This window comes from Microtus oregoni, unplaced genomic scaffold (assembly GCF_018167655.1).
Source record: "Microtus oregoni isolate MIOR12 unplaced genomic scaffold, Mior012 000058F_ref0000040, whole genome shotgun sequence".
Taxonomy (NCBI): Eukaryota; Metazoa; Chordata; class Mammalia; order Rodentia; family Cricetidae; genus Microtus; species Microtus oregoni.
In genome coordinates, this window is record NW_024543834.1 from 331332 (window position 1) to 356522 (window position 25191).

Below are 25191 nucleotides of genomic sequence, written 5' to 3' on the forward strand. Positions count from 1 at the left end.
CAAGGCCAGCCTCAGCTATATAGCAATTTTGGGCCAGCCTGGACCCTACAGGAGACCCTATCTTATAGAATCAAACACCAAAATATTGAAAAGAAGCTGGGTGTGGTTCACATTTCTTTAATCTTAACACTTGGGAGTCAGAGGAAAGAGGGTCCCCGAAGTCTAAAGCCAGCCTGGGCTACGTAGTGAGCACTGGGACTTCATAGTGAGATACTGCCACAGGGGGAAAGATTCTGTGTGTGTGCACACATGTTCTGAGTAGGGCAGGGTCACATGTTAGCTCAACCTACCCTGGGGGAGCAGAGACTTGAATGGGTGCAGACCAGGGAGGTATATGAACGGATGTGCCAGGGTGACCTTAATTCCAGATTGAAGATGTCATCTAGACCATCAAGTTGTGTGTTTGTTGGGGTTTAAAAAAGAAAAGGAAAAAAGTCATTAATAGGCAGGCACCTTTAATTATTATTATTATTATCATTATTTTATTTTTATTTTAGTTTTTAAGACAGGGTTTTTAATATAGCCCTAGCTATCCTGGAATTCCCTGTAGACCAGGCTGGCCTTGAACTCACAGAGATCTGCCTGCCTCTGCCTTCTGAGTGCTGGGATTAAAGGTGTGCACCACCTCTGCCCTGCCTGGCGAGTTTTTTTTTTTTTTTTTTTAAGATTCACTGTCAGTCGTGTGTACGTGAATGAAGACACCTGTAGAGACCAGAGCTGGAGTTACAGGTTGTGAGCTGCCCCGAGTGGGTGCTGGGAACTGAACCCGGGTCCTCTGCAAGAGCAAGAAGTAAACATCCATAATCAGATGCCGTATCAGATGTTAGATGTACATAACATTTAGATACAAAAGAGCTTAATGTGTTTTGGGATTATTGGACCTATAATTTTACTCATCTCTCTTCAAAATGTAAGTTTGAGAAATATGGGAAATAAAAGTGACTGTCATTGTGGTTTCTTTATAAAAACATGGAATAACACGGCACATGCTTTTGCCTGAGTGGGCATGTGACAGACACATCACATGCTTTGACTTTGAGGTCTCCATGGTTACTTCACGTCTCCATAGCCATGCTCTGGTGACCTGTCTGTCTGATGATGGTAAACGGGAAAATGGAGACTGAGCTGTTTGTCCTCTAGGTGCCGTGCAGAAGGTCTCTAAGAAGTTAGAGATGCATATTTACAGCAAGAGGCTGGAAGTCATGCTCCAGTGAGTCTCGGGAGCGCACGGGTGTGCGGGTGCATGGGCATGCGGGTGCACGGTGGGAGTGCTGAACTTACGGTGTGTTGTACCAAGTTATGTCCAGTGGTCAGTGCTGGATGGCAGTGCCCACAGGCCTCCAGGAGTGCTCACGAAGCACTTTTGTCGAGACTGGGTGCTGATCAACTGGTCACTGTGCCTTTAAGAATTATTTTAAGGGGCTGGAGATACGGCTCAGCGGTTAAGAGCATTGATTGCTCTTCCAGAGGACCCGGGTTCAATTCCCAGCACCCACATGGCAGCTCACAACTGTCTGAAAATGCAGTTCCACAAGATCTGACACCTTCACACCAATGCACATAAAATAAAGTTAAATAAATCATTTAAAGTTTTTTTAAAAAAAAAAGAATTATTTTAAATGTTGCTTGGGTGTGAATTATTTGAGAAAGTGGGTGTTCCAGGCTCTTTCCAGTAAGTCTGTAACTATGAAATGTCTCTAGACTCAGTATGTTTCTAATGCCAGCGCCTTCCTGTAGGTGCTCTTTAAGCTGATTTCAAGATGCTTTTCCAAGTGATCTTAGGAGCCCTTACCAGTGGCAATTAGTTTATAATTTCAGCACCTAACACAGTGCCTGAAGTGCTGGTCTCTCATTTGCTTGTTGAATGAATAACTTAGTTTTTCATTATAGACAAATACCTACAAGACAAAGGGAAGAAAGATACATTGTGCCTCATGGTTTCGGAGAACTCTGCCATGGCTAGGTAGCCTTGGGTTTGATGATGGACTGTAACAGAGGAGAAAGCTCCCAGGGGCCTGTCTCCTCACCTAGGCCTCACGTCCTGGTTAGCAGTGTGGTGTCAGAACCCATCACCCAGCAGCCAGCTTTAACTTTGAGCATCTGGGGATGCTGCAGTTTCTGATCATGTCAATGGCTGCTTCTGGCTTTAAGTTGAAAGTGACTCTTAACGTAGACATCTTAGTGTTTGGGCGGCTTTTCTGAAATTTCAGACTGCTTACAGTGGCTTTTAAATAATGACCTTAGTTGGTTTTTTATTTTGTTTCATGTTTTAGAGACATAACTTCACTGTCTTGCCCAAGTTGGCCCCAAATTGGAGGATTCCAAGACCTATGCTGCATAGCAGTTGGAAGTTGTTCTCGGCAGCTGTGTGAGGCCTGTCTCAGAACAGTTTTAAAGACCAGTGCAAGACCCCACACTTAATCCCCAGTATTAAATTAATACCAAACCAATACTAGTGCTTGCTAAATGGAATGGTGGTGTACCCTCCTGAGCAGGGCTGTGTTTTAACTGTTGTAGAAAGCTGACGGTCAGCAGCGTGTCTCCAGGGTTGCTGAAAGCATCCTACTGCAGGACTTGGGCCTCTCTTCAGTATCATTCTCCCACACAGGTAAAGCAGCATTTTCCCAGTAACAGCAACTTTCTGTTCACTTAAAGGGACATATTTGGAGAAGACTGTGTCAGTGTGAAAGATGACTCTGTCCTCAGCGTTACAGTGGACGGGAAAACAGCAAATCTGAACCTGGAGACGCGGGTATGTAGCTGCCCAAGATATGTGGGGTGAAATGAGAAGACAGGAATACGATTGCAGCCCGGGCCATTGGGTGTGGCAGTTTGGAGGCTGGGGGCTAGCTCAGTTGGTAGTGGCCTTTCCTGATGTGGACAAAGCCCAGGTTCTCCTCGTAACACAGAAGTGAGCACGTGGAAGCACATGCCTGTAGTCCCAACAACCCTGGTTCCTGCTGTGGTTTGTGAGATAGGTTCTTATCCTCTCCGAGCTGGCTGGCCCTGAGCTTTGTGGTTGAGCTGTAAGATGTAAGCTGCCAGCCGAGCGGTGGTGGCGCACACCTTTAATCCCAGCACTCGGAGGCAGAGGCAGGTGGATCTCTGTGAGTTCGAGGCCAGCCTGCTCTACAAGAGCTAGTCCCAGGACAGGCTCCAAAGCTACAGAGAAACCTTGTCTCGACCCCCCTCCCCCCCCAAAAAAAAGATGTATGCTGCCATAAACTAGGTTGGGTAACGCATGCCTGTAAGGCTACTGCTCAGGAGTGTGGCCTGAGTTTCAGCAAGTTTGAAGCCTATCTGCAGAGTGAGACTAACGTCACCTTTAAACAGCAGCAGTAAGGCAGGGCCACCAGAAGATGGTTAGTTTGAGCCAAATTAGCACCAGGTGGAGAATAATTTACCACATCCATAGCCGCTAAATCCGTGCCACACAGACTAACTTGTGTAGAGTACCGTGTGCTGGATAGATGGAGGGGCTCTGGCCTGGGAGTCTGTTCGTGCCCCATCCCTTTGGCTGTCCAGTCACTGTGGTCAGGGACACTGCCTACCACAGGTGCACAGGGAAGAGGCTGCATCCTGGCAGCAGCCTCGGGGCTTAATGTGTTCACTTTATTCACCAGTGACTCCAGGCTGAGGTTTGTGCTTTCACTTCCAGGTTGTAGAATGTGAAGAAGGAAGTGAGGATGACGAGTCCCTCCGAGAAATGGTGGAGCTGGCCGCCCAGCGGCTGTACGAGGCCCTGACGCCCGTGCACTGACTACCTTGATCCCCTGCCCTTGAACTTTTGTACACTCTTGGCTTTACCTCTGTTACCTCAAGTAAAATACCTTAGTTTCTCTGGGGTGCCTGTTTCCTTCAGCATCAAACGGCTTGAATCCTGCTGGACCACTGACTGATTCGCCCGTTGGTTTTGAGCTGTCCTCAGGGAGCCGCCTCTTGAGTATTGGTTCTACCTGCAGGTGTTTGCAGCATGAGCTGAAATCCTAAGATCTAGCAGCTGCGCAGACTCCGAAAGGAAAAGCAGTGTCCATTCTGGCATACCTGTGCTTTGAATTGAAAGCAAATACTGTGCCACAGGTTTGAAACCTTTCTCCACCCTTACCGGATTCCTTGCTTATGTGTTTAAAGCCACTGCTTTCAGGACGCTCCTTTGTATGGGATCCGCATGTCAGCTCAGAGCTAGCTTTATGACAGATGTGTAGATCAGCTCGTTAGTTTCGTTTCCTAAAGTACTGGCTGGAGCCGGTGGTGGCTCCCAGTGGTCCCCACCTTTCTCCTGGAGTTGGCTAGAGCCTCATCCTCAACGCACAGTCAAGCCACAGAATCTCGCGACTGTAACCTGGCCGGTGCACCTCCCCTCGTAGGTGTGTAAGTACTCCTGCGCTCTGGTAACAAAGTATAAGTCTGACTTTATGAGATTTCTGTAAAACAGCCCAATTCCCATGTCTTTGGCCTATACCAAAAGTCTAGGGCCCCCATAGCATACAAAAATTTATTAGAGCTAAACATTCCGTTTTAATGCTTTGGAATCAGGCAGTCTGGAGTGAGGGTTCCCGGACAGCTCGGGCTTTCAAAGTTGTCTCCTCACTGTGTCCATCGAGGCCAGTAACCAAGGAGAGGCGAGCCCCACTTGGGCGTGGCCGGAGATGGAGGAGCGGGCCTGCCGAAGCAGGTCTCAGCTCCGCCAGCCTGCGCTGGGCACACGGAGCTTCTCTAAGAACCCAGGGCACCCCAGCTATCGCCGGTCACAGAGCGATGGAGTGGGCCCCCACAGCCCCGATCTACCGACTCACGGGGCCCAGAAAAGCCGGCGGGAGAAACAGAAGACCAGGCTCCGCCCACGGCTGGCTCCGCCCCCCGGAGGCTCCACATCCGGCACGGTGTTCGGAGTCCGGCACCATGGCGCTGTGTGAGCGTGTTGCTGGCGGGAGCTCTTTGCTCTGGCCTCGCGTGTTGCTTTTCGGGGACTCCATCACCCAGGTACTCACTGCACCCTCGGTTGCGTCTGCGCGTGTCGGGCGGGCCCGGTGCGGTTTCTCCTCGTGCTATGCTGGCCGTGCACCTTCGCGGGCTGGTGTGGACGTTCCGGGTACGCGAAACCGCGTCTTTTCAGGAGGACTTTAGATGGCTCGGTGCTCCGTCGGGGGTGCACGGAGGGTTTAGATGACCCTCTGCGCGTCGGGGGTGCATGGGGTGCTTAGAGGTCCCGAAGCCTCCTACGTGTTCCTGACTGAAGGCACTTTGAACTTCGAACCCGCTAGTTCACCTCTCGTTTCCTCCCGCGACCCAAGTCCTGTACCAAGTGTTTGAAAACAAAATGATTCCAACAGTACGGAAAAGTAATCCCGGTATCTGAGACCGTTTAACCCCCAATTAAGGAAGTTCCTCAGGATGCCTTCCTTCGCAGAGATAGGAAAACCGCTTCCCAGTGCTTTTCTAATGCTCACGCATGGCTTTCCCTAGTAATTGGCAACATTTTTTTTAGGTTTTTGTAAGTAGTTGTGATGGCGTGTTGCTGCCAGAGGACTGCCACAACTGTTAGGGAAATCAGTTGAGCATTGACTTCCTTGGCTTTCAGCTGTGGAGAAGTGGGATAACACGGTGTCATCTCCCAACTCGACAAACCTGGATAACGAATGCCTCTAATGCGAAGTCGCAGTAAAGTGTAGATGACTGGCTCGGGTCCATGCGTTTCCAGAGAGCTACCAAGTGCAGCCAGTGTCCCTCCCAAGATACCTTCCCAAGCAAGGAAGGCAAGAAGCTTGGGGGGTGTCAAGATGTAGCCCCTACCTTTGCCATTGTGTCTGGCCGAGTGGGTAATAACCGGCTTTTCTCTTCAGTTTTCTTTCCAGCCGGGTGGATGGGGCGCATTGCTGGCTGACCGACTTGTCAGGTGAGGACGGTTCCCGGTTCCCGGTTCCCAGATCGTACTCAGCTGCTTCCTAGGGAAGCTTGGTCTGAATAGTGAAGAAGCAAACAGTGGGTTTTGCCTGTTAGCTCCTTTCCTCCTCAGTGCGTGTTAGAGGAACAGAGGCAGGCTCTCTGGATCGAGTTTGCCACCGTGTGAGATCAGGGGGCACTCATGTTGTCTGGATGTCTACCTGTAATCCTCCAAACCACTGAGTTTCCGCCTGTTAGAGGATCGCTGACATTTCCTACTTGCCCGGATTATCACCCATCAGGAAGTCCATTTGAGATGAACTCCGAGGGGCCATAAACATCTATAGAATTAGCCTCTTGTATGGAATTCATATCTTATTGAGGGGTTTGGGGGATTGAGCAGAATCTAAGCACTACAAGGAAGCCACTCTTTACTTATAACCTGTCTTTTTAAATCAATTTTATTTCAGAAAATGTGACGTTCTGAATCGTGGATTTTCAGGTTACAACACCAGATGGGCCAAGATTATCCTCCCAAGACTAATTAGGAAGGAGAACAGTGTGGAAACCCCGGTGGCAGTTACCGTCTTCTTCGGTGCCAACGACTCCTCTCTCCAAGGTAAGGGCGTTTCTAGCTCATTCCTGTTTTAACTGGACTCGAGCAAATACATGTTTATATGTATCTCCCAGTAGAGAGTTTTCCAGAAAACAGGGCGTCCCTGGAACTCACCTGTGTAGGGTTTCTTTTGGCTTTGATGTGGTTAGAGTTGGCTTGGGTCCTCTAGGGCTCATTTTCTACATAACTGCCTTGTTGGCCCACCTGAAATGACGTTTGATTGATTGTTTCTGCACTCTGATGTCCTCAGCTGGTACAGTGGCCAGCAGAGGGCTGGTCTCTGGGACGGCACGTGCTCCCTCTGGCAAGAAAGCATTGTCTCTTTCTTAGAGACAAGGTCTCCTGTAGCCCAGGCTGGCTCTAAACTCACTAGGTAGCTAAGGCTAGTTGATCCTCCTGCCTCTACCTCTCAAGTGCTGGGATAGGGTCGTGCCACAGCCTGGCCTGTTATTGTTTTTTTTGTTGTTGTTGTTGTTGTTGTTTGGTTGTTTTTGTTTTGTTCTTAAATTACACATGGTGCAGGGAAAGACTGGCCAGGAACACATCCTATCTCCAGCAGTGACTTGGATGGCAGGCTCGTGGGTGGCTTTGCTTTTTACTCCTGTGGTTTGCACGGAGTCTGCAGAGAGCACCCCGTGCTTGTGTGCAGCCTGTGCTTTACACACTTGTCTGTTTTCACTGCTACCCTAAGAGGCAGAGCTGCCGTTCCCCTCCTTCCCCAGTGAGGACACTAAGCTTCAGAAAGCTAAGCATTTTTCTAAGGTGAAATGACCAGTCAGTGATAGGCAGGATTGAAGCTGGGGCAGTCTTTTTGTTTTGTTTTTGTTTGAGACAGGGTTTCTCTGTACCTTGGGGCCTGTCCCAGAACTAGCTCTTGTAGACCAGGCTGGCCTCGAACTCACAGAGATCCTCCTGCCTCTGCCTCCCGAATGCTGGGATTAAAGTCGTGCACCACTACTGCCCGGCTAAATGGGGGCAGTCTTATGTCACAACCTATAGATCCAGCCTTGCTGATGGTAGAGGACCTAGAGACCAGGACATTCAAAATGCCCTAGCCAGCCTCTGCAGTCTGAGCTGTGAGCGGTTTTGGTAACGTTTGAAGAGGAGGGGATCTTGTCTTTGTCTTTGGTGATCAAAAGTTCCTCAGTTACACTGTAAATCTGCAAACAATATATTCCTGCCTGTGAGGGGTGGCACATGTGTGTGGTCTGTGCACCGGAAGGCTCCAAGTTAAGCCTGAAAAAGGGTAAGATCCTGTCTCAAAACACAAAGGCCTACCGACAATGGTGGCACACACCTTTAATCTCAGCACTGTGAGTTCGAAGCCAGGCTGGTTTAAAGAGGGAGTTCCAAAGCTACACAAAGAAACCCTATCTCAAAAAACAAACAACAAGACCTCACAAAGGCTCAGGGATGTTGAAGAGTGCCTGTCTGGTATGTACAGTATACAGTACCGAGTTCAGTTCCTTCTCCAGCACTCCATAAAACCAGGGCTGCATGGGGCGTGCCGGCCTTTAGCCCCAGCACCTGGGAGGTGGGACAGGAGATCTCAGCCATCGGGGCTACAAAAGGAAACCCCATTTTAATATCTAGTGAATTTAGAACCTGTCTGGACTAGAAACTCTGAAAAAACAATTTAAAAAGCTACAGAAGTCCATTCATCTCATTTGCTGTTTTGGAAACTGTTCAGACTGAGTGCACATGTCTTGAACAGGTGAGAACCCCAAGCAGCACGTCCCACTGGATGAGTACAGAGCGAACTTGCGGGACATGGTGCAGTACCTGACGTCTGCGGGCATCCCCCAGGAGCGAGTCATCCTCATCACCCCGCCCCCGCTGCACGAAGCAGCCTGGGAGAAGGAATGCATCCTGAAAGGTGAGTGAGCACGCTTGGCATGTCACAGCTGCATGCAGGGCTGAGGGCTTCCACTCCAGGGTCCTGTCACAACCAATGTACAAACTCAAAAGGATCGACTCCGGGTGTCTTACTCTAGATTGTTCTAGATATGAAGTGGGGCGGGGATTCTGGTGTGTGAATCAGGAGGGCATCGGTGCCCTGTCACCCACTGTCTGTATAGTTGCCAGACACTAAGAGGCACACAAGGCCCACTGCCAGCTGCAGCAGCTGGGTCGGGCATGGGGAAGGCACCTGCAGTCAAGCTCTGGTCCAGCTGCTGGACCGGAGAGGTGTACTATGGACTCTTGTCTCAGCTGCTTGGATCCAGAGGACGGGTTTGACCGGGGCACAATAATGGCCTTTCAGCACCCGTCAGCAGCCAAAACTAGGTTAGAGTCGTTCATGCCTTCTCTTGCAGCTAGACAGCCTGGCTCCTACTGTACCCCACATCCCTCCCTTAGCCACCTGCACTCCTGAGGTTCTTCCCAGCTCTTCCAAGATGGGCAGGCTTGCCCTATGCCCTGGGAAGTCTGCCTTCATCCTAGACTGGGAGGTAGGCAGCATGTGCTTGGCTAAGTGTGCACACTTTGTACTAGAATCTGCATGAGCTGGGCAGTGGTGGCACGCGCCTTTAATCCTAGCACTTGGGAAGCAGAGGCAGGTGGATCTCTGTGAGTTCTAAGCCAGCCTGGTCTACAAGAGCTAGTTGCAGGACAGCTAGGGCTGTTAAACAGAGAAACCCTGTCTTGACAAAAACAAAACAAAAAACCCCAAAAAAGCAACAGCATGAATAAGATAGGTATGGCCGTCACAGGCTAGGAGAGCCTCAGAATGGTTGCGCATGGTGTTCGCAGGCACAGCTGTGTAGGAGCAGGCTCGGGCAATGACTAGTCTCTGCAGACTTTTCTCACGTTACTGCAGTAGCTGTTGGCTGCATGCTGACTCTTGGGCCCAGCAGCACTGTGCATCTCATGGTCTCAACGTCTCTTTCTAACCATGCCTATCTTGTCCCTTTCCCAGCTCACTGCAGTCTGTTCTCTAGCTGGTTAGCCTCTGCACCCCGAACCTGGTGCCTCAGAAGCTTCTAGATGCTACATACAGCTGGCTGCTCCTCCCCCGTGCAGAGCAGTGCCACTGTCATAACCCCCAAGCAGGCTGGCATCAGTGCTGCTTGGAAACTGGACCAGCAGTAAGTGTGCCAGTGACGCTGTGGAGTTTTCCCGACAGGGTGCAAACTAAATCGCCTGAACGCAGTTGTGGGTGAATATGCTAATGCATGTGTACAAGCAGCCAGAGACTGTGGGACGGATGTCCTCGACCTGTGGACCCTGATGCAGAAGGACAACCAGGTACTGTCGTTTTCTCAGTCCTTTCAGGATCACAGACATAAAGCAGGTATGTGCAGTTCTCCTGGAAGGGCTCTTCAGACAGGCGTGTAATCCCAGAATGCGGGAGGCAAGGGTGGAAGGGTCAAGAGTTCAAGGCCAACCTTAGCTCATAGCACATTTGAGCCAGCCTACATAAAACCATGACTCAAGACATAAGTGTCAGTCATGCTTTTCATGAAGAACATAAAAACCGGGCAGTCAAGAGGCCTGGCGGGCAACCAGAACCTCAGCTAGAGATTGCCGTAGTACACCATAAAGGGCCAAATTTGGGCCTGTAAGAGCAGAACAGAGCTCAGATACTCAGATAAAACGGCAACATTTATTGACTAACAAAATCCACAGCTTGAGATGCCATCTCGTTGAATTATTTTGTCCTTGAGCCTGAGAACAATACACAGGGAGAAAGTTGTTGTGAGGCGCAGTGCTCGGGAGGGCAGCTGGAGGTTGCATACGGCTGGCTGCACATCCATGCGCTGACAGAGGACGCGGCTGTCCACTACAGCATAATCCACACGAGGCCCAATCTCCGTATCCATGGAGTCCTGGGCAGCAAGGAGGCCGGGTCTGGTGCCTGAAATACGACTAAAAGTGATGGGGAAGGCGGGCTTTCAAGTCCCGGGCTTGGTTCCAGCTATTCACACCTAGACAAGGCTGCTGTAGGGAGAGGGCAGTGACGACCTTCAGGTTCCACGTCATTCCTGGTTCCTGGTCTCCTCCCCCCTTTTGAGACAGGGTCTCATAGTCCCAGGCTGGCCTGGAACTTGGCTTTGTAGCTGAGGATGACCTTGAATTTCTGAACTTCCCACCTCCACCCTGGAAGTGGGTGCTGGGGACTTAGCACGTGCTAAGCAGTCTGCTGGGTCTTTCCCTACTTTTTATTCCTTAGTAAAGTGCTTGCTCTCTAGGGGCATCTCCTTGTGGTGCTGAGGGACGGGGCTGTGGTGTTTGAAGTGCTCGGGCAAAGGAGAACCCCCTCAACCCAGGTTTTGTTCTTCACAGCCGTTTGGTTTTGCTGTGTTGACTAAGGATAGCCCTCAGCCCACAGTCACCAAACCACACACTAACCTTTCGCCCTCCCCTGATTCTCAATCCATCCCGGCCTCCACGGACCCGGGTCTGACGTTACAGCTCATCTGTAAAGAGGGACGTGGTGCTGCTCCCTTACTGGAAGGTGACAGAGCACAGCCTGGACTGGTGCTGGAAGGCAGAGACCGTCAGTTCAGGATGCCCAGTAGCCGCTGACTTGAGAACATCATCTCTGGAGGCTCTCGGAGCCCCGGGTCTCCAGTGGTCCTCGGCACCCTTCACTGAGCTTTGTTCCCCTAGTGGAAGGGCCACGGCAGGCTCAGTGCTTAATCTGCTCCAGGGCCAGCAGGACGGCTCAGCTGGGAAAGGCACCTAACTGCCAGGCCTGATGACCTGAGCTTGACCCTAAACACCTCCTTGGTGGTTGGAGAGCACCAACTCCTACAAACTGTCCTTTGGCCTCCTCGTGCCACCATGACATGTGTGTACCCTTTCCTCCGGAAGTACAGGAAGGGTGTCTTCTACCACTGCCTAGTTTTACTCAAGCCTTTTCCAGTTTAGGAAAGTTTTCTAGTCTAGGTCCAAGACTAAGAGCATCTTCCTGACAGATCAGTAATCCGGGACCATCCAGGTGGGAAAGGCCACTAGAACTGGAGTTCTCCTCCCTAAACAGTCTCCACGGCGGTTAGGCAAGGGAAGATTCCTCAGAGTAAATCCTGGGTTTAGGCAGGAGTGCTGGGAGACTAGACTCTTGTCTAGCCTTCCTATTGTAGTCCAAGTTCTTGTCACCTCCAACCTGCCCACATCCTAGGAGGATCCTGCGCCTTCTTAATGCTGTGAATCATAGGCCCTCATTAAGCCTGAGACCCAGGAATATGGGTCTGTTGGACACAGAAGCATAGGCAGCAAGGGTCTTGTACCTGTACAGAAACTCTGAGGCCACTGTGGTCCCAGTCATTGGTCTGTGCACAAACACAAGGGCCAACCCCAGGAAGCCACATGACATGTTACTCCTCTCCTTACAGGACTTCTCATCCTATCTATCAGATGGCCTGCATTTATCACCAGTGGGAAACGAGTTTCTGTTCTTAAACCTCTGGCCGCTGCTGGACAAGAAACTCTCCTCTCTGCCATGGCTGCTTCCCTACTGGAAGGACGTGGAGGAAGCAAAGCCCGAGCTGAGTCTGCTAGGGGACGGAGACCATTAGTCGGCCCGGGAAACCTTCCCAGTTGGTAATTCACAAACATCTAGAAGCTAATTAAACATTTTTTCAAGATTAACATCTTTATATGCATTGGTGTTTTGCCTGCATGTATGTCTGTGTGAGGGTGTCAGATCCCCTGGAACTGGAGTTAAAGTTGTGAGCTGCCGTGTGGGTGCTGGGAACTGAACCTGGATCCTCTGGAAGAGCAGCCAGTGCTCTTAACCACCAGGCCATCTCTCCAGCCCCCTACCCCATTCATGACTTTTGATCAAAAAACCTATTAACGTTTGCCAGTGTAAATAACTTATTTTTCAGGGAAATGTTGTTCTAGACCCATTTTGTTTTGATGTTCAGTATTTATTGAAACAGCCACAGCTACAGAATATACCCTGAGCAGCTTGTTAATCCTGTACATGGCAAAAAAAAAAAAAAAAGACATTTTTGGTTTGTTTTAAAAGTCATAATTTTATAAAAATGGTTTTCCAAAACTTTGATTCATACAAACACCCACACACCCTACTCACCTTATAGCAAATCCTCAAAATGTAAGGCTACCATGGCTAGTTAAGAGCAAATACCACAAGGTACACGTTCAAGTATTAGTGTAACAGACATCCTCGGAGAGACAAGGCACAGGTCTGGTTAGTTGTCCTCAGAGATTACAAGTTATCTTGGTTAAAACGTGTTGGCTGGTGAGCACATTTCGACTCTTAGAACAAATGCTTTTATAAGTAGACTTTATAGAAACCAGAATCCAGGCTAATGACTTTCATCCTTCACACGGTAAGTACAGAGCACCCAGGATCCTGACGCACTAAAGCCAGAGGTCGTGTGAGTACCTACTTGCTGGGGCTGCCCCAGGTGGCCTGTAAGAGCGCCTGCTCACTCAGGCAAGCTGACACCGCAGCCGTGTCCTTCTCATTGGGGGTTGAGGCAGGATAGGTTTCGTGGATACCGAAATTTCTTACAGCACTGGGCTTTTTATTTTATGTATGTGAGTATTTTGCCTGCATGTCTGTGCACCACATGCCTGCCTGGTGCCGCAGAGGTCAGAAGAGGGCATCTGATCCCCTGGGACTGGAGTACAGAGCTCGTAACAGATGGGGCCAACTCTGCAGCTCAATATTGAATTGTCTTCTTACACTTTGTAGGCCATCTCTACACGCACACGGCTATTACTGCAGACCTCACCTGAAGCTCGAGTCTTCATCCTGGACAGGACCATCCTTAAGTCAGCATGGTCCTAAGTGTTTGAGTGCCAAGACAGGCCACATTAGGGGACAATGTACATATAACCAGGTTCCTCTGCTTTTACTTAAAGGCAAAGAGATAATAAGTCTGTTTGTTCCAGTTACCCTCACTAAGAACTGTGGCCAGGGGACCATTACAGTGTACAGAGAGACAGACTGCAGATGGTCAGCGCTGTCACCAAGGACTCCATCCAGCCTTAGTTTCTGTTTTTGCACCACAGGTCAAAGGAGATTTTAGATTATAAAAGAAAAAACCCAAAACCTGAAATGAGTCAGATTTACCCCACCCCTTCAAAGGGCCTACACCTACACAGGATGTCATGACAGTCATGTCATATGACCAGCATCTGCTAGGTTGCTTGCGTGTTCCTGGGGGCATTGTTTGGTTTAGGTCGGCTCTTAGAGCATCTGCGCATGTACGTCCTGGAGCAGGGCGAGGCTCCTCACTAGCACTCTGTCTCCTTGCTGTCAACTCGGTTCTGGCGCTGCAGCTTAAAGGAGGCCGCCTTCTCGCTCCTGGTGACTGGGTGGTCTGTGAGGTCCTCAAAGGACTTGGCAGCTGCACTGCTGTTGGGGAAGGGGTCCTTCTCAAAGCCATCGTCATCCACATGCGAGTCTGTGCTGGGGTCTTCCTGGATGGTGTCCATCCTCTGGTGCTCCAGTTTGGGAGCCGCAGACACTGGCGGCATCATGGAGGCCGGCTGCAGGGGCTGCAGACGACCTGGAGTCTGGGGTGCAGGAAAAGGCTTGATGATGCGAACAGATGCCGAATCCATGCTGCTCAGCATCTCAACGTTCTGGAAAGGCATGGTCCAAAGGGTGGGGAGAAATGAGTCAAAGGTCACTGTTAAATTGTTACCTTCCCCCACAGTAGCCCTGGGCAGCGCTCAAGGACCAGGAGAGGCTCCCACACCTTGAGTCTACCAAAATCCGTGACGGAAAAACTGAGAGGCTGGGTCAGCACCTGTTTTTTGGGAGACCAGGGTTCCTCTCAGCTTTCCACCCCTGTGACTAAGCCACTTTCTCAGGACCACTCAACACCCAATCCTTCCTGGGAGGGAAGAGCTGAGGCCTGCTCTGGTTTTCTGTGTGTACTTACGCTGTGGTGAAACAGAGACAGGGATTCATACTGTTTGTCCAGTTTCTTATCCTACAAAGAACAGGAAGTAAAAATGTCATTAAAACTAGGAGCCCAACCCTCAAGCAGTACTGCTTCCTGTCCAATACTCCAAGGCTGAGTGAACGCAGACCCTCTACTGCAGGGCAGGGCAGCAGGGGTACGGCTCAGCACTGGGGCAGTGGCCCAGCACGTGAGGCCTTGTTCTACCTGCCACCCCTCCACACTATCACGAAGAACCTGACCCCCAGGGACAGGCTCGCTAGCTGAGAAGGCACTTCAGCTCCCAGGAAAGAAGTGCTGCTCTACAACAGTGGCGAGGGTACATTGAGGAGGGACTTCAAGTCCTGCTTTCAAAGACGTCTTACACTGTGGGTAGAAGGACAAGTGGGTTTGTGTGCAACACAATCAGCCCATATCCACATGCCTGTGCATTGGGACAGTTGGCAAAGGTTAAGGTTCATGGCCTCCCTCGGTCCTGACTCTTTCACAGAACCGAATCTTGATCCCCCATACTGTATTTCTGCAGGAGGCTGAATGCTAACTGACAAAGGGAAAGGCAGCACCAAGAATTGGGCCACAACTTAATGTCTGGTGACATGAATGCGTTCTGTGGCTAGAAACAAACCACCAAGATCAGCTTCATGGTCCACATGTACACCTTTCAGTGAACACAAGATCTGCTCAACGTGCAGCGGCAGCCCTGGGGAGGGGTGCGACTGCTGTCCTAAGACGCATCTTCTAACAGCCTCAGGTCTGTCACTACGACAGCAGCTCTGCCTCAGTACAAGTGCCAGTGCTTTCCACACTGCAGGAATCAGGAGGCACTGGGAGCTTCAGACACCAAGACTCATCTTTCACCTGTAAGGCACCTACTCCCTAACCATGCAAGGTAAGTTGTTTTTTAAAGATTTATTTATATATTTATTATGTATACAACATTCAGCTTCCATGTACGCCCTCACACCAAAAGAGAGCACCAGATCTCATTCCGGATGGTTGTGAGCCATCATGTGGTTGGTTGGTGGGAATTGAACTCAGGACTTCTGGAAGAGCAGCCAGCTCTTAACCACTGAGCCATCTCTCCAGCCCTCAAGGTAAATTTTTTAAAACTCACAATGTATAAAGTGCCTGGAGTTCTAAAGACAAAGTCTAATTTAACATGTAACTGTTAACTTATTTGTGAAGACGAGACTGTCAACAATCTCCACAGCACATGGGGAGTGTCTGCAGTGTTTGTACTTGTTCCCCTAAAACCAAGCCAGCCAAAACAGTGCTCCTGTTGACTATACGTCACAGGCAAGGCCAGCTAAATGCTCTCCTGTGTTTAAGAATACACACACACTTTAAAAACTGTATGTTGTGTGTGAGTGAGCCATAGCCTACAAGCTAAAACCTGGCTGTGGAGGGAGGAGGACCACTTGGGGAGTCAATTCTCTCCTTCCACCATCTAGGTCCTGGGAAAGAGCATGGGTCTGGCAGCAGGTGTCTCATGCTGACAGGGACCCATGAGGTCACTATGGAGCTCTTGGTCCTCCTGAGTGCATGCCCTAGTTTACTCAGTACTGGGGAAGAACACATGGCCCTGGGCAAGCTCCAGAAGCCCTCTACTAGCTGAGCTAAGTATCCAGTCCCATTCGGTTCAAAGATCGTCAGGCAGGCTCCGAGGTTCTGTCACAGAACACTCACAACAGCACTGGCAACACTCACATCTATCTTTCAACCTGGAGCTGCTCGACATCTCTGTAAAATGTTTGATCACTTACCACACAGTGGACAAGAATGCTGAAAGGAATCCAGAATATCAAGGAGAAAACCAGGACGGACCCTACGATGTTGTCTGCCAAAAACTTTCCTGTGAACAATTCCAAACAGTGAGCGTCTCAACCACATACCTCACAAGTCGACTACCAAACACTCTTGAGTATTATGGTCAGGCTGTGTTTGGGGGTGAAGGAACTAGAGAGTATTATGCCTGCTTCCTGTGTCCACAGTGCCAAAGAGACACAGCACACCATGCTTAGGAGACAATACTTTTATTACCTGAAGATTACTACTTTTATATTAGAATTCTAGGGAGTTTTGCCTTCTGCAAAACCTGAGACCTACTGGTAAATAGCTCAAATAGGATCACAAGACTGAACCAAGTTCAGTTGGACCACTCTCTAAAAACTCACGCATGCAAGATACATAAGGATGGATGAGTGAGTTTTGTCTTAGCCTACAAAGCATTTTTTAAATATAACTGTGTGTGTGTGTGGTTTTTCAGGACAGGGTTTCCATGTTTAATAGCCCTGGCTTTCCTGGAACTCACTTTGTTAACCAGGCTGGACTCAAACTCAAGTCCTCCTGCCTCCCAAGAGCTAGGATTAAAGGCATGTGCTACCATGCCCAGCTTTTAACCATTACTTTGATGTATTCTGCCTCTACATGTCTGTGCACATATGAATGCAGTGCCCTGGAAGGCCAGAAAAGGGTGTTGAATTCCTCAGAACTGGCATTTCAGATAATTATGAACCACCACATGGGTGCTGGGAACTGAACTCAGATCCTCTGGAAGAATAACCAGTGTCGTTAACCCTGAGCCATCTCTCTAATCCCCAACAGAGTTACTTCATAACAAATATGTCTTCTGTCATAGGATCACAGCACAAATTCTGCACCACGCCTGTGTTGCCATGGAAATCACAGCTCTTGGTAAATACAGAAAATATTTCACTTACCGAAAATATTTCACTTACCGAAAGTGTTGATGCTCAATTGGTCAATGAAATCCCAAAATCGCTCAATTACATCCTGTACTCGTTTTTCACATTTGCCCTGTAAGGAGAAAACATACTGTGCTATCCCAAACACGTTTAAAACTAATGAAGCCGCAGAAAGACAATGGGCATAGAAATAACTTTCACTGGGTAGCCCACCTTGAACACAGGATGATAATTCCAATATGAATATACCCGAGAAAGGAGGTTGGGTAATTAGCACTTTCACAATTAGTCCCTTAGAATATTTGGTGCACTGGTGGGGATGAGGGTGTTCAGACAGGGTATCCTGTGTATCTCAGAACTGGACTTGTCTATTTTCTTAATGGCTAAGAAGGAGTCTGTTGCCATACCCAGCCTAAAAGTCCACTCTCGGAATAACCAAGATAAGGCTCAAGAAGACTGTCATCTAGGAGTACCCAGTTAGAATAATATATAGATTATATACATGGTGGACAGGACAGCTTTCTATGCTTAGTACTTGATTTTGCAATCAGAAGCAATCCAAACGCAGATGCTCCCTTTTGATCTTTCTGACCAGTGCCTGCTTTCATTGAATGCCCACAGAGGAAGTCGGCAGGTGTTCTAGAGTCACTGGAGTTTGAAACTGAGCTCAGAGACAGAAGACCTGGGGAGGGAGCTCACGTGTTATTTGAGACCAGATCTTGGGAGTAACCCCGGCTGGCCTGGAACTCCATGTGAGAGCAGGCTGGAGAGGGGCTGGAGGGCAGGCAGCTGGCTTCAGACAGAGCCCTGATTTCCTGGCCGGGACAATGGACGCAGACTACAAGAGTGCTCAAGCTGTGTCTGACTCTGTAGCACTGAGGAGCAAGGACCAAGGCTGCTTAGGTTGCCTCACTCAGACCCTGTGCTCTCTGCAGATGCAGAATTCCACAGCAGGTCAGACTCCCACAGTACAGAAAAGTTGGAACATAATACTTACATTCATGTCACAAAACCCCACTGTACAGGGCTTCCCTTTTCTCAAAAATAAGTTCTTCTGCTCTGCATCGACGTAGGGCACACAGGGGCCAGAGAGGTTCCTGCAGCACACCTTGCATGAGTTGTCAGTGTCTGAAAGAGAAACACGTGGCTGACAAGAGTCTACCACAGGTTTCCTCAACTCCCAGACTCTGACCTCACTCCTAGATGTGAAAAGCTGGTACTACCCAAGACTGAGGGTTCATCGCATGGCAGATGTGATGGCTTGGGATCCAGGTACACAACCACGAGAAGAAAATGGGCTGAAAAGGTTCTGAATTCATAATTCCTCGGCTTTCAAGCTAAAATAATTATTAGCTGGGTGTGGTAGCACACACCTTTAATCCCAGCAGTTGGGGATCAGAGGCGGGCATCTCTGTGACTACACGGCCGGCCTGGTCTACAGAGTGAGCACAAAGTGAGATTCTGAATAGAAAAGTCTGATTAAAAACGATAGTGTCCTTTCTGTCCAAACCTGCATAATGTTCTTGCAAATGTGTCCCTCTGGCCCAGCATTCCTAGCTCCCTGTCAGTTTCCTTCTCTGACTCCTCAGTGTAAAGCCTATCCTGCCCTGAGCCAATGTAGCTGCGACACAACTGACTACCTGTGGTGTGGGGCTGAGTGACTGCCAGTGAGTGACGTGAGCACCACAGCCTGGACACGACACCACCTGGGCTAAGTCAACAGTCAGTACCAGGTGAACTGTAGACAACCCAGCTTGAAAAGTTTACCCTCCACAGTCTGAACTTGCTCTAGGGGGCAATCTAAGTTTATCTTCAGGAAGAAAGCCAAGTAGAACACAAAGCAAGCAAAGGTTTACTGGGACTCTTTCCAAGGCACTGCAAGCCTGCTGTCATTCACTCAATCATTTGCTGAAGTGCTCTGGCTCAAACCAAGGGCCACGTGCATGCATGCTAAGCAGATTCTCTGTTGCTGAGCTGCACACCAGCACCAGCTGTTCTTACAGTAACCCACCAGGAGGAACTGCTCAGTCCAGTGCATGAATGAGTTCCCAGCCTCATGATTTAATGGTGACGTCTCTATATGGAACAGAGAACTGACATCAATCTACCAGGTCCACAGTGGAGTGGAATTTGGAGTCTAGCCAGGCCCTGGATGTCCTTAAGCCTCCCTTCAGGCCTAGTGATTCCAAAAATAAGAGCATGGGAAACCAAGGAGAACTGTAAGGCACTAAAAAGGCTACTTTCCCAGCCTGCCCAAACAGGGGCAAGAGGGGTAGCAGGCCTTGATGGCATCATCAAAAGTTCTACCTAGGGGGCAAAGTAGGTAAAGGCACTGGCTGACAACTTGAAGACCTGAGTTTGATTCCTGAGATCTATATGGTTTGAGGTGAGAACTGAAAATCCCACCTACTGGACTTAGATCCTAGAATGGCTTTGGTTAAGTCCAAGTGTTTCCTGTATGGGAACAGAGCTACTGCTGCCTTTGTGCTTTTTATGGCATGTAAGCGGGGAGGACAGTTCCCCCGCCCTCCAATGCCTTCCCAATCTACCCTCAAGCCTGCCTGCCACAGGTCTGAAATGGAGTGGGAACACAGGTTGGTGGGAGCCAGGATCTGAACAGAGATATCTGTCTTCAGACACTAGTGTGTCTTGCTTTCCTCATCCACTTGTTTGGTTCCCCCACTTTGATAAGCAGCAGGGAGCAACAGACAAAGAACGGAAGCTCTGCACCTCCAGGACTCAGAAAGCACTCACCACTGCATGCACACGGCTCCAGCTCCTGCTCTCTCTTGCAGAAGGGGATGCACTTTCCTGCCTTGCACTTGCCAAGGTCCAAGCACACAGTGTCATCTTCCGCATCTCCTGGTGGGGGGCACTCACTGCTGTTCCCTGGAGGCAAACACCAATTAAAACTCAGTCCAGGTCAACAGTTCCCAGGGCACAGCAGTTGCCAGGCACTAGTCAACAGCAAGGGCTCAGGGCACTGCTTTGACCTGAAGGAAACTTGACCCTGATTTTCAAATATATGTTCACACACTACAGGATACCTGGAGAAGCAACAGAAACGCATACCTGTGCAGTAAGACACGCCTTTGCAAGTAGCATTAATAGCCTCCTGGCACTTCTTCTGGGCTGTCTCAAACTGACAATTTTTACAGCAAGGACTGTTCCTATCACTATGGAAGAGCAGACAAACACCATTCAATGCAATGGCAGCCCAACATCTAAGGCTATGGTTGTGTTAGTGACCCGAACACTGAAGCAAGACCCCAGGGCCAAGTCACTATTGCACTTCCTGACTCCTCTGGAGCATCTGCACTGCGTGTGTCCCTTCCTGACGTGGGAAAGGCAACATCAATGCTGCACCTCAGCAAGAAATAGTACACACAGCAATCACCTTTTTGGTATTCTTGGTTTTCACTAGCTAGTTAAGAAAAAAACCAGGGATGCACCAGTGGTTATGAAACAAAGGAGCCTGAGTCCTATCCCACTCCCTACTAGAACCTACAATATACAGATAGATAATTCATCAAACACTGGTCCATCAGGCACCTAAAAAATAATTAAGTACCTACCAATCTGGAATCTGCTTAATATCATTAAACAGTACTCTACAATATTCTATTACATGGATACACAATAACAATTTGTATCCTAATATTACCATCTTGGATTGTTCTGATACTTTGCTAGTATAAAAGACATAGCCATGAGTAACCTTGCTGAATCAACTTTTTGTTTTAGAAGATTTTTTTTTCCCCCAGATGGGGTCTCATTGTGTAGCTTTGGCTGTCCTGGAGCTCACTATGTACACGAGGCTAGATTTGAACACACAAAAGATCTGCCTTCCTCTGCCTTTCAAGTACTGAGATTAAAGGCAAGCCACACCATGCCTGGCTTTAAAAATTTCTTAAACTCCACTGAGATAGATAAAGGCAGTTACTATCAAGCTTGATTTTAAAATAAAAATAAATCTTAAGCACTAGGGAGGCAAAGGTAGGTGGATCTCTGTGAGTCCATGCTAGCCTGGTCTACCTATATATAGAATTTAATATAATGAGACTATGTCTCAAAAAATTAATTAAAAAAAACACAAAAGGGAATTCTGTGTCAATGGTCATGCAAGCAAGGTTAAAGATTAAAAAAAACCACACAGGTTTAAATATCTTCCATAAAGTACTGCGCTTGCACGCGCACAGGTTCAAGTGCCTAATCACAATGTCTTGTCATCCGGACCCTCATTACCCACCCCCATTCTCTCTTTAGGACACTTCTCACCTGCACTGCACACCTGGTTTGAGCGTACAGTCACTGTTGCAGCAGGTGTCGTTGTTCAGGTACATGATGCCCGGGTCACACTCTTCTCCTTCATCCACCCTGGAGTTACCACACACCTTGTTGCTGCGCTCCTGAAAGCACTCTGGAGCCTTACTTTCTATGGTTTTGTAGATGGACTGTTTACTGCAGTTTGAAAACATCTTAAGAGGAAAAAGGGTCATGAGAATTGAAAAGAGCAAGATGAAATTCATTCCCAAGTAGGTCTGTGCTTCTTTAGACAAATACTAACTGTGAAGTCACCATCAATGTGACCACTGAGCTATTATGTCAAGTGGTCACTGCCCTGGAACAGAATTACCTAGAGAAATAGCTGAAACAATGGCCCACTGCTGATTGTCACTTGCACCTCTGGAAAACCTTGCTGCTTCCTGACCCCACCTTGTGATTTTAGAGCAATGGTTCTCAACCTATGGACTGAGACCCCTTTGGGATAGCTATCAGATATTCTACATATTAGATATTTACATTATGATTCATAACTGTAGCAAAATTACAGTTATAAAGTAGTAATGAAAATAATTTTACAGTTGGGGGTCACCACAACCTGCAGGACTGTATTGAAGGTCAAGAACCACTTTCTTAAGGGAACAGGATGAATACAAACTAAACCCAGCACAGAAGCCTCTGTTCACTCTCACTAGTGTCGGAGCAGACTCTGGAAAGATGCTACAACATGGCTTCCCTTTATTTGATACAAAATAGCTAGGGCTTTTAAGACAAGGGTCACGATTGTGTGGCTCAGGGCTGGAGCTCCCTATCTAGACCAACATAGCCTTGAACTCAGATACATCTGCCTCTCTCAAGAGCTGGGGTGAAAGAAGTACCCCACCATACCCCGCAGGTCAGAATGGCTAGTGATCTTAGCTTAGATCAGGACCTACACCCCCACAGCTAGAAGAATACCTCTTCATTCACAGTTAGACTTTCAAGCAATGGGGCTCCAGCACCTAGACAGCACTGAGCACGCAGAGACCAGCCTGCCACTGCCTCTGACCCCAGTCTCTAAATCCTAGTCTTCTGTTTGCACCTTTAACTATAACCTCTCTTTCTTCGGGGACCCTCAGCATCCCTTCTTTCTTTCCAGTAACATCACTGCACAGCTCATGTAGCACTTTGGAGCACCTGCTCGTTGGCCCATCTAGTAGCAAACAGGGCCGTTTGTCCAGGTGAAATCAAAGAACCACCTCATTTATGTCCTACAGTTCTTTTCACCTAATTAAAAAAATGATTATCAAGAAAACTCACGAGGGAGGGCTGCTAACAGCAAACTGGGAAATGCTGCTGAAGTGAAACGAGTAACAAATAGTAAATAAAGTGGTCAGGTCCTTTTAAGGCTGAACCGAACACCCTCAAAAGCAGGACCTTGACAAAAGTCACTACTGTAACTTTCATAATGAACCCAAATTTGCATGTGCTTAACCTTGACAAAACTGCCCAATGACATTAAGTTCCTACTGCATTTGACAGTCCACCTGTAAGAAAAACATTGAGGAATGGATACTTCCCCAAGTCCCTGTCTAGTAACATCACATAGCCTTCTTTCCCACCCCTAGAGACAATCAGAGCACACATACCTTATTGTTCTCATGGTCACCACTCACAGCTATGGGGTACATAACGTACTTTCCTCCCTGGTCCTCATTTGGGGCACATTCTGCTAGCCCATCAGGATCGTGTTCTGCTCCAAAATTGTGTCCCAATTCATGAGTTGTAACCAGGTCAGCTTCCTTAAGAATTAGGCAAAGAGAATATGTAACCATCATCTACTTTTGCCAGTTTGGCCCATGCTACATTTATCAGATCAAATGGAAGCAGAATGACTCCCATAAGTGGTCCACGCCCACATATACCCATTGTTACTGAGTGTTACTGAGAAGGAGTGGGGGGGAGAGAAAGAGGGAGAGAAACTGACTGAGACCAGAGTAAATATGGGAGGTCGGGGCAGTTTTGCACAGCATCTTTACCTGCTAAGCCATCTCCCTGGCCCCAATAAATGTAATAGGGGGAGAGCATGGCTCAGTGTTAAGAGTGCTTATTGCACTTGCAGAATTCAGTTCCAACAACTGTGATTCCAGTTCCAGATCAAATATGCAGGCTCCTCACACACACATATGAAGCCTGAGAAACCACAGAGCTGACCTCCGACTGCCACATGCATAGATAGGGAAAGAGGGGTAAAGGAAGGCTGGAAGCTTAAAGGTTCCCCCAGGACCTATCTGATTTGTTTCCATCTCTCGACAATAGTGGCAGTCTCTCGGTAATTGAAGTCAGCCCTGCAAGAGTCAGCTCTCTCCTGACACCACGTGGGGTCAGCGATCCAACTCAGACTACCAAGCTTGGCAACCAATAACTCTGCCTCAACTGTTCCATGCCTTCCACACTTCTCAGGAGTTGAAAACAGTAACAGATGATTCCATACAAAAAGGAACACTACACTTACTGCTCCTTCAGGAATACGGAAGACATGACCTTTCAAGGACATAAAACAAGGACAGAGGGCAATAGCTGACAGATGCCAACAAAAATTTTAAAGTTAAAAAAAATTACATAAGGTTTTTAAAAAAGCCAATACTGCAAGCATAGAACAGAAAGGAGCTACGGAACAAAAAGGCTATTATAACCCCCAAAAAGGCAACACCAATAAAAAAAGAGCTGAAGAAAAAGTTAAAGGCACAATGTAGGAAGCAAGAAAACAAATGGGAAACAGGAGAAAGCATTAAGAATGAGTTCAAGTCCCAGCAACCACATGGTGGCTCACAACAATCTATAAATCTGGTGCCCTCTTCTGGCCTGCAGGCACACACACAGACAAAATACTGTATATATAATAGATAGGTAGGTAGGTAGACGAAAAACCACACACACACATATGCACACAAAGAAACAGAAAGAAAGAGAAACAAAACAGATAATTTACTCTAGGAGATCAAATAATCAAATATCTGGTTTAATTAATTCCCAAACAGAACAGACACCTGGGCCACCTACTCTCCCAGTTAGTTACTCAGGAGACAAGGCAGAGGAAGGCTACACTGGCCCAGAAGATTAAGGCCACTTGAGTAACACACAGAGTGGAGGATGAAAAACACATACAGAAAAAAAGAAAAAAAAAGAAAAACACATACAGAGAAGTTATCTAGAAAATAGCACAAGAACAAATAATCTTATAAAAAAAATAGAGGCGCACGCCTTTAATCCCAGCACTTGGGAGGCAGAGGCAGGCAGATCTCTGTGAGTTCGAGACCAGCCTGGTCTACAGAGCTAGTTCCAGGACAGGCTCCAAAGCCACAGAGAAACCCTGTCTCGAAAAACCTAAATAAATAAATAAATAAATAAATAAATAAATAAATAAATAAATAGAGTATAGACCTAAACAGAGAACTCTCAACAGAGGAATCTAAAATGGTTGAAAGACACTTAAGGAAATGCTCAACATCCTTAGTCATCAGAGAAATGCAAATCAAAACAACTCTGAGATTCCATCTTAAACCTGTAAGAATGGCCAAGATCAAAAACACTGATGACAACTTATGCTGGAGAGGATGTGGGGTAAAAGGGAGCATTTCTGCATTGCTGGTAGGAGTGCAGGCTGGTACAGCCCCTTTGGATATCAGTACGGTTATTTCTCAGAAAATTAGGAAACAACCTTCCTCAAGACCCAGTAATACCACTTTTGGGTATATATCCAAAGGATGCTCAATCATGCCACAAGGACATGTGCTCAACTATGTTCATAGCAGCTTTGTTTGTCATAGCCAGAACC

The 25191-nt window shown here is 48.1% G+C and overlaps 3 protein-coding genes across 6 annotated transcripts in view; 2 read left to right on the top strand and 1 right to left on the bottom strand.

Annotated features, from left to right (window-relative positions):
• The window catches only part of LOC121438890 (cleavage and polyadenylation specificity factor subunit 3), a 31603-nt gene extending 27762 nt beyond the window's left edge, over nucleotides 1–3841 (top strand). The window contains exons 16-18 of the mRNA XM_041639375.1: nucleotides 1141–1210; nucleotides 2656–2752; nucleotides 3659–3841. Of these exons, the coding sequence (XP_041495309.1) occupies nucleotides 1141–1210; nucleotides 2656–2752; nucleotides 3659–3760 (269 nt within the window). The 3' untranslated portion in view covers nucleotides 3761–3841. The remainder of the gene's footprint in view (nucleotides 1–1140; nucleotides 1211–2655; nucleotides 2753–3658) is intronic.
• Nucleotides 3842–4881: 1040 nt separating this feature from the next.
• LOC121438904 (isoamyl acetate-hydrolyzing esterase 1 homolog) lies at nucleotides 4882–12091 on the top strand. 2 transcript variants are annotated; one of them, XM_041639401.1, is made up of 6 exons: nucleotides 4882–4983; nucleotides 5844–5896; nucleotides 6354–6502; nucleotides 8214–8375; nucleotides 9624–9791; nucleotides 11836–12091. In XM_041639401.1, the coding sequence occupies exons 1-6, from the start codon at nucleotides 4903–4905 to the stop codon at nucleotides 12045–12047; spliced, it is 825 nt and encodes a 274-aa protein (XP_041495335.1). In that variant the 5' UTR covers nucleotides 4882–4902; the 3' UTR covers nucleotides 12048–12091. The 2 variants fall into 2 exon arrangements, with proteins under 2 accessions (XP_041495335.1, XP_041495336.1); XM_041639402.1 differs by having other exon boundaries at nucleotides 9624–9745.
• A 95-nt stretch (nucleotides 12092–12186) lies between these two features.
• LOC121438902 (disintegrin and metalloproteinase domain-containing protein 17-like) overlaps nucleotides 12187–25191 on the bottom strand; it is a 55190-nt gene continuing 42185 nt past the window's right edge. For all 3 annotated transcript variants that reach the window (XM_041639398.1, XM_041639399.1, XM_041639400.1), the window contains 9 exons: nucleotides 23003–23155; nucleotides 21369–21568; nucleotides 20163–20266; nucleotides 19845–19979; nucleotides 18088–18218; nucleotides 17124–17202; nucleotides 16149–16237; nucleotides 14365–14415; nucleotides 12187–14062 (listed from right to left, as the gene is read on the bottom strand). In XM_041639398.1, the coding sequence (XP_041495332.1) occupies nucleotides 13712–14062; nucleotides 14365–14415; nucleotides 16149–16237; nucleotides 17124–17202; nucleotides 18088–18218; nucleotides 19845–19979; nucleotides 20163–20266; nucleotides 21369–21568; nucleotides 23003–23155 (1293 nt within the window). In that variant the 3' untranslated portion in view covers nucleotides 12187–13711. The remainder of the gene's footprint in view (nucleotides 14063–14364; nucleotides 14416–16148; nucleotides 16238–17123; nucleotides 17203–18087; nucleotides 18219–19844; nucleotides 19980–20162; nucleotides 20267–21368; nucleotides 21569–23002; nucleotides 23156–25191) is intronic.

Bases quoted from the DNA above. Each gene is read 5' to 3' on its own strand.
- LOC121438904 (XM_041639401.1), top strand. From the start codon at position 4,903: ATGGCGCTGTGTGAGCGTGTTGCTGGCGGGAGCTCTTTGCTCTGGCCT. The intron at 6,503-8,213 runs GTAAGGGCGTTT...TGTCTTGAACAG, and splicing joins CAACGACTCCTCTCTCCAAG to GTGAGAACCCCAAGCAGCAC. The intron at 8,376-9,623 runs GTGAGTGAGCAC...TTTTCCCGACAG, and splicing joins GAAGGAATGCATCCTGAAAG to GGTGCAAACTAAATCGCCTG.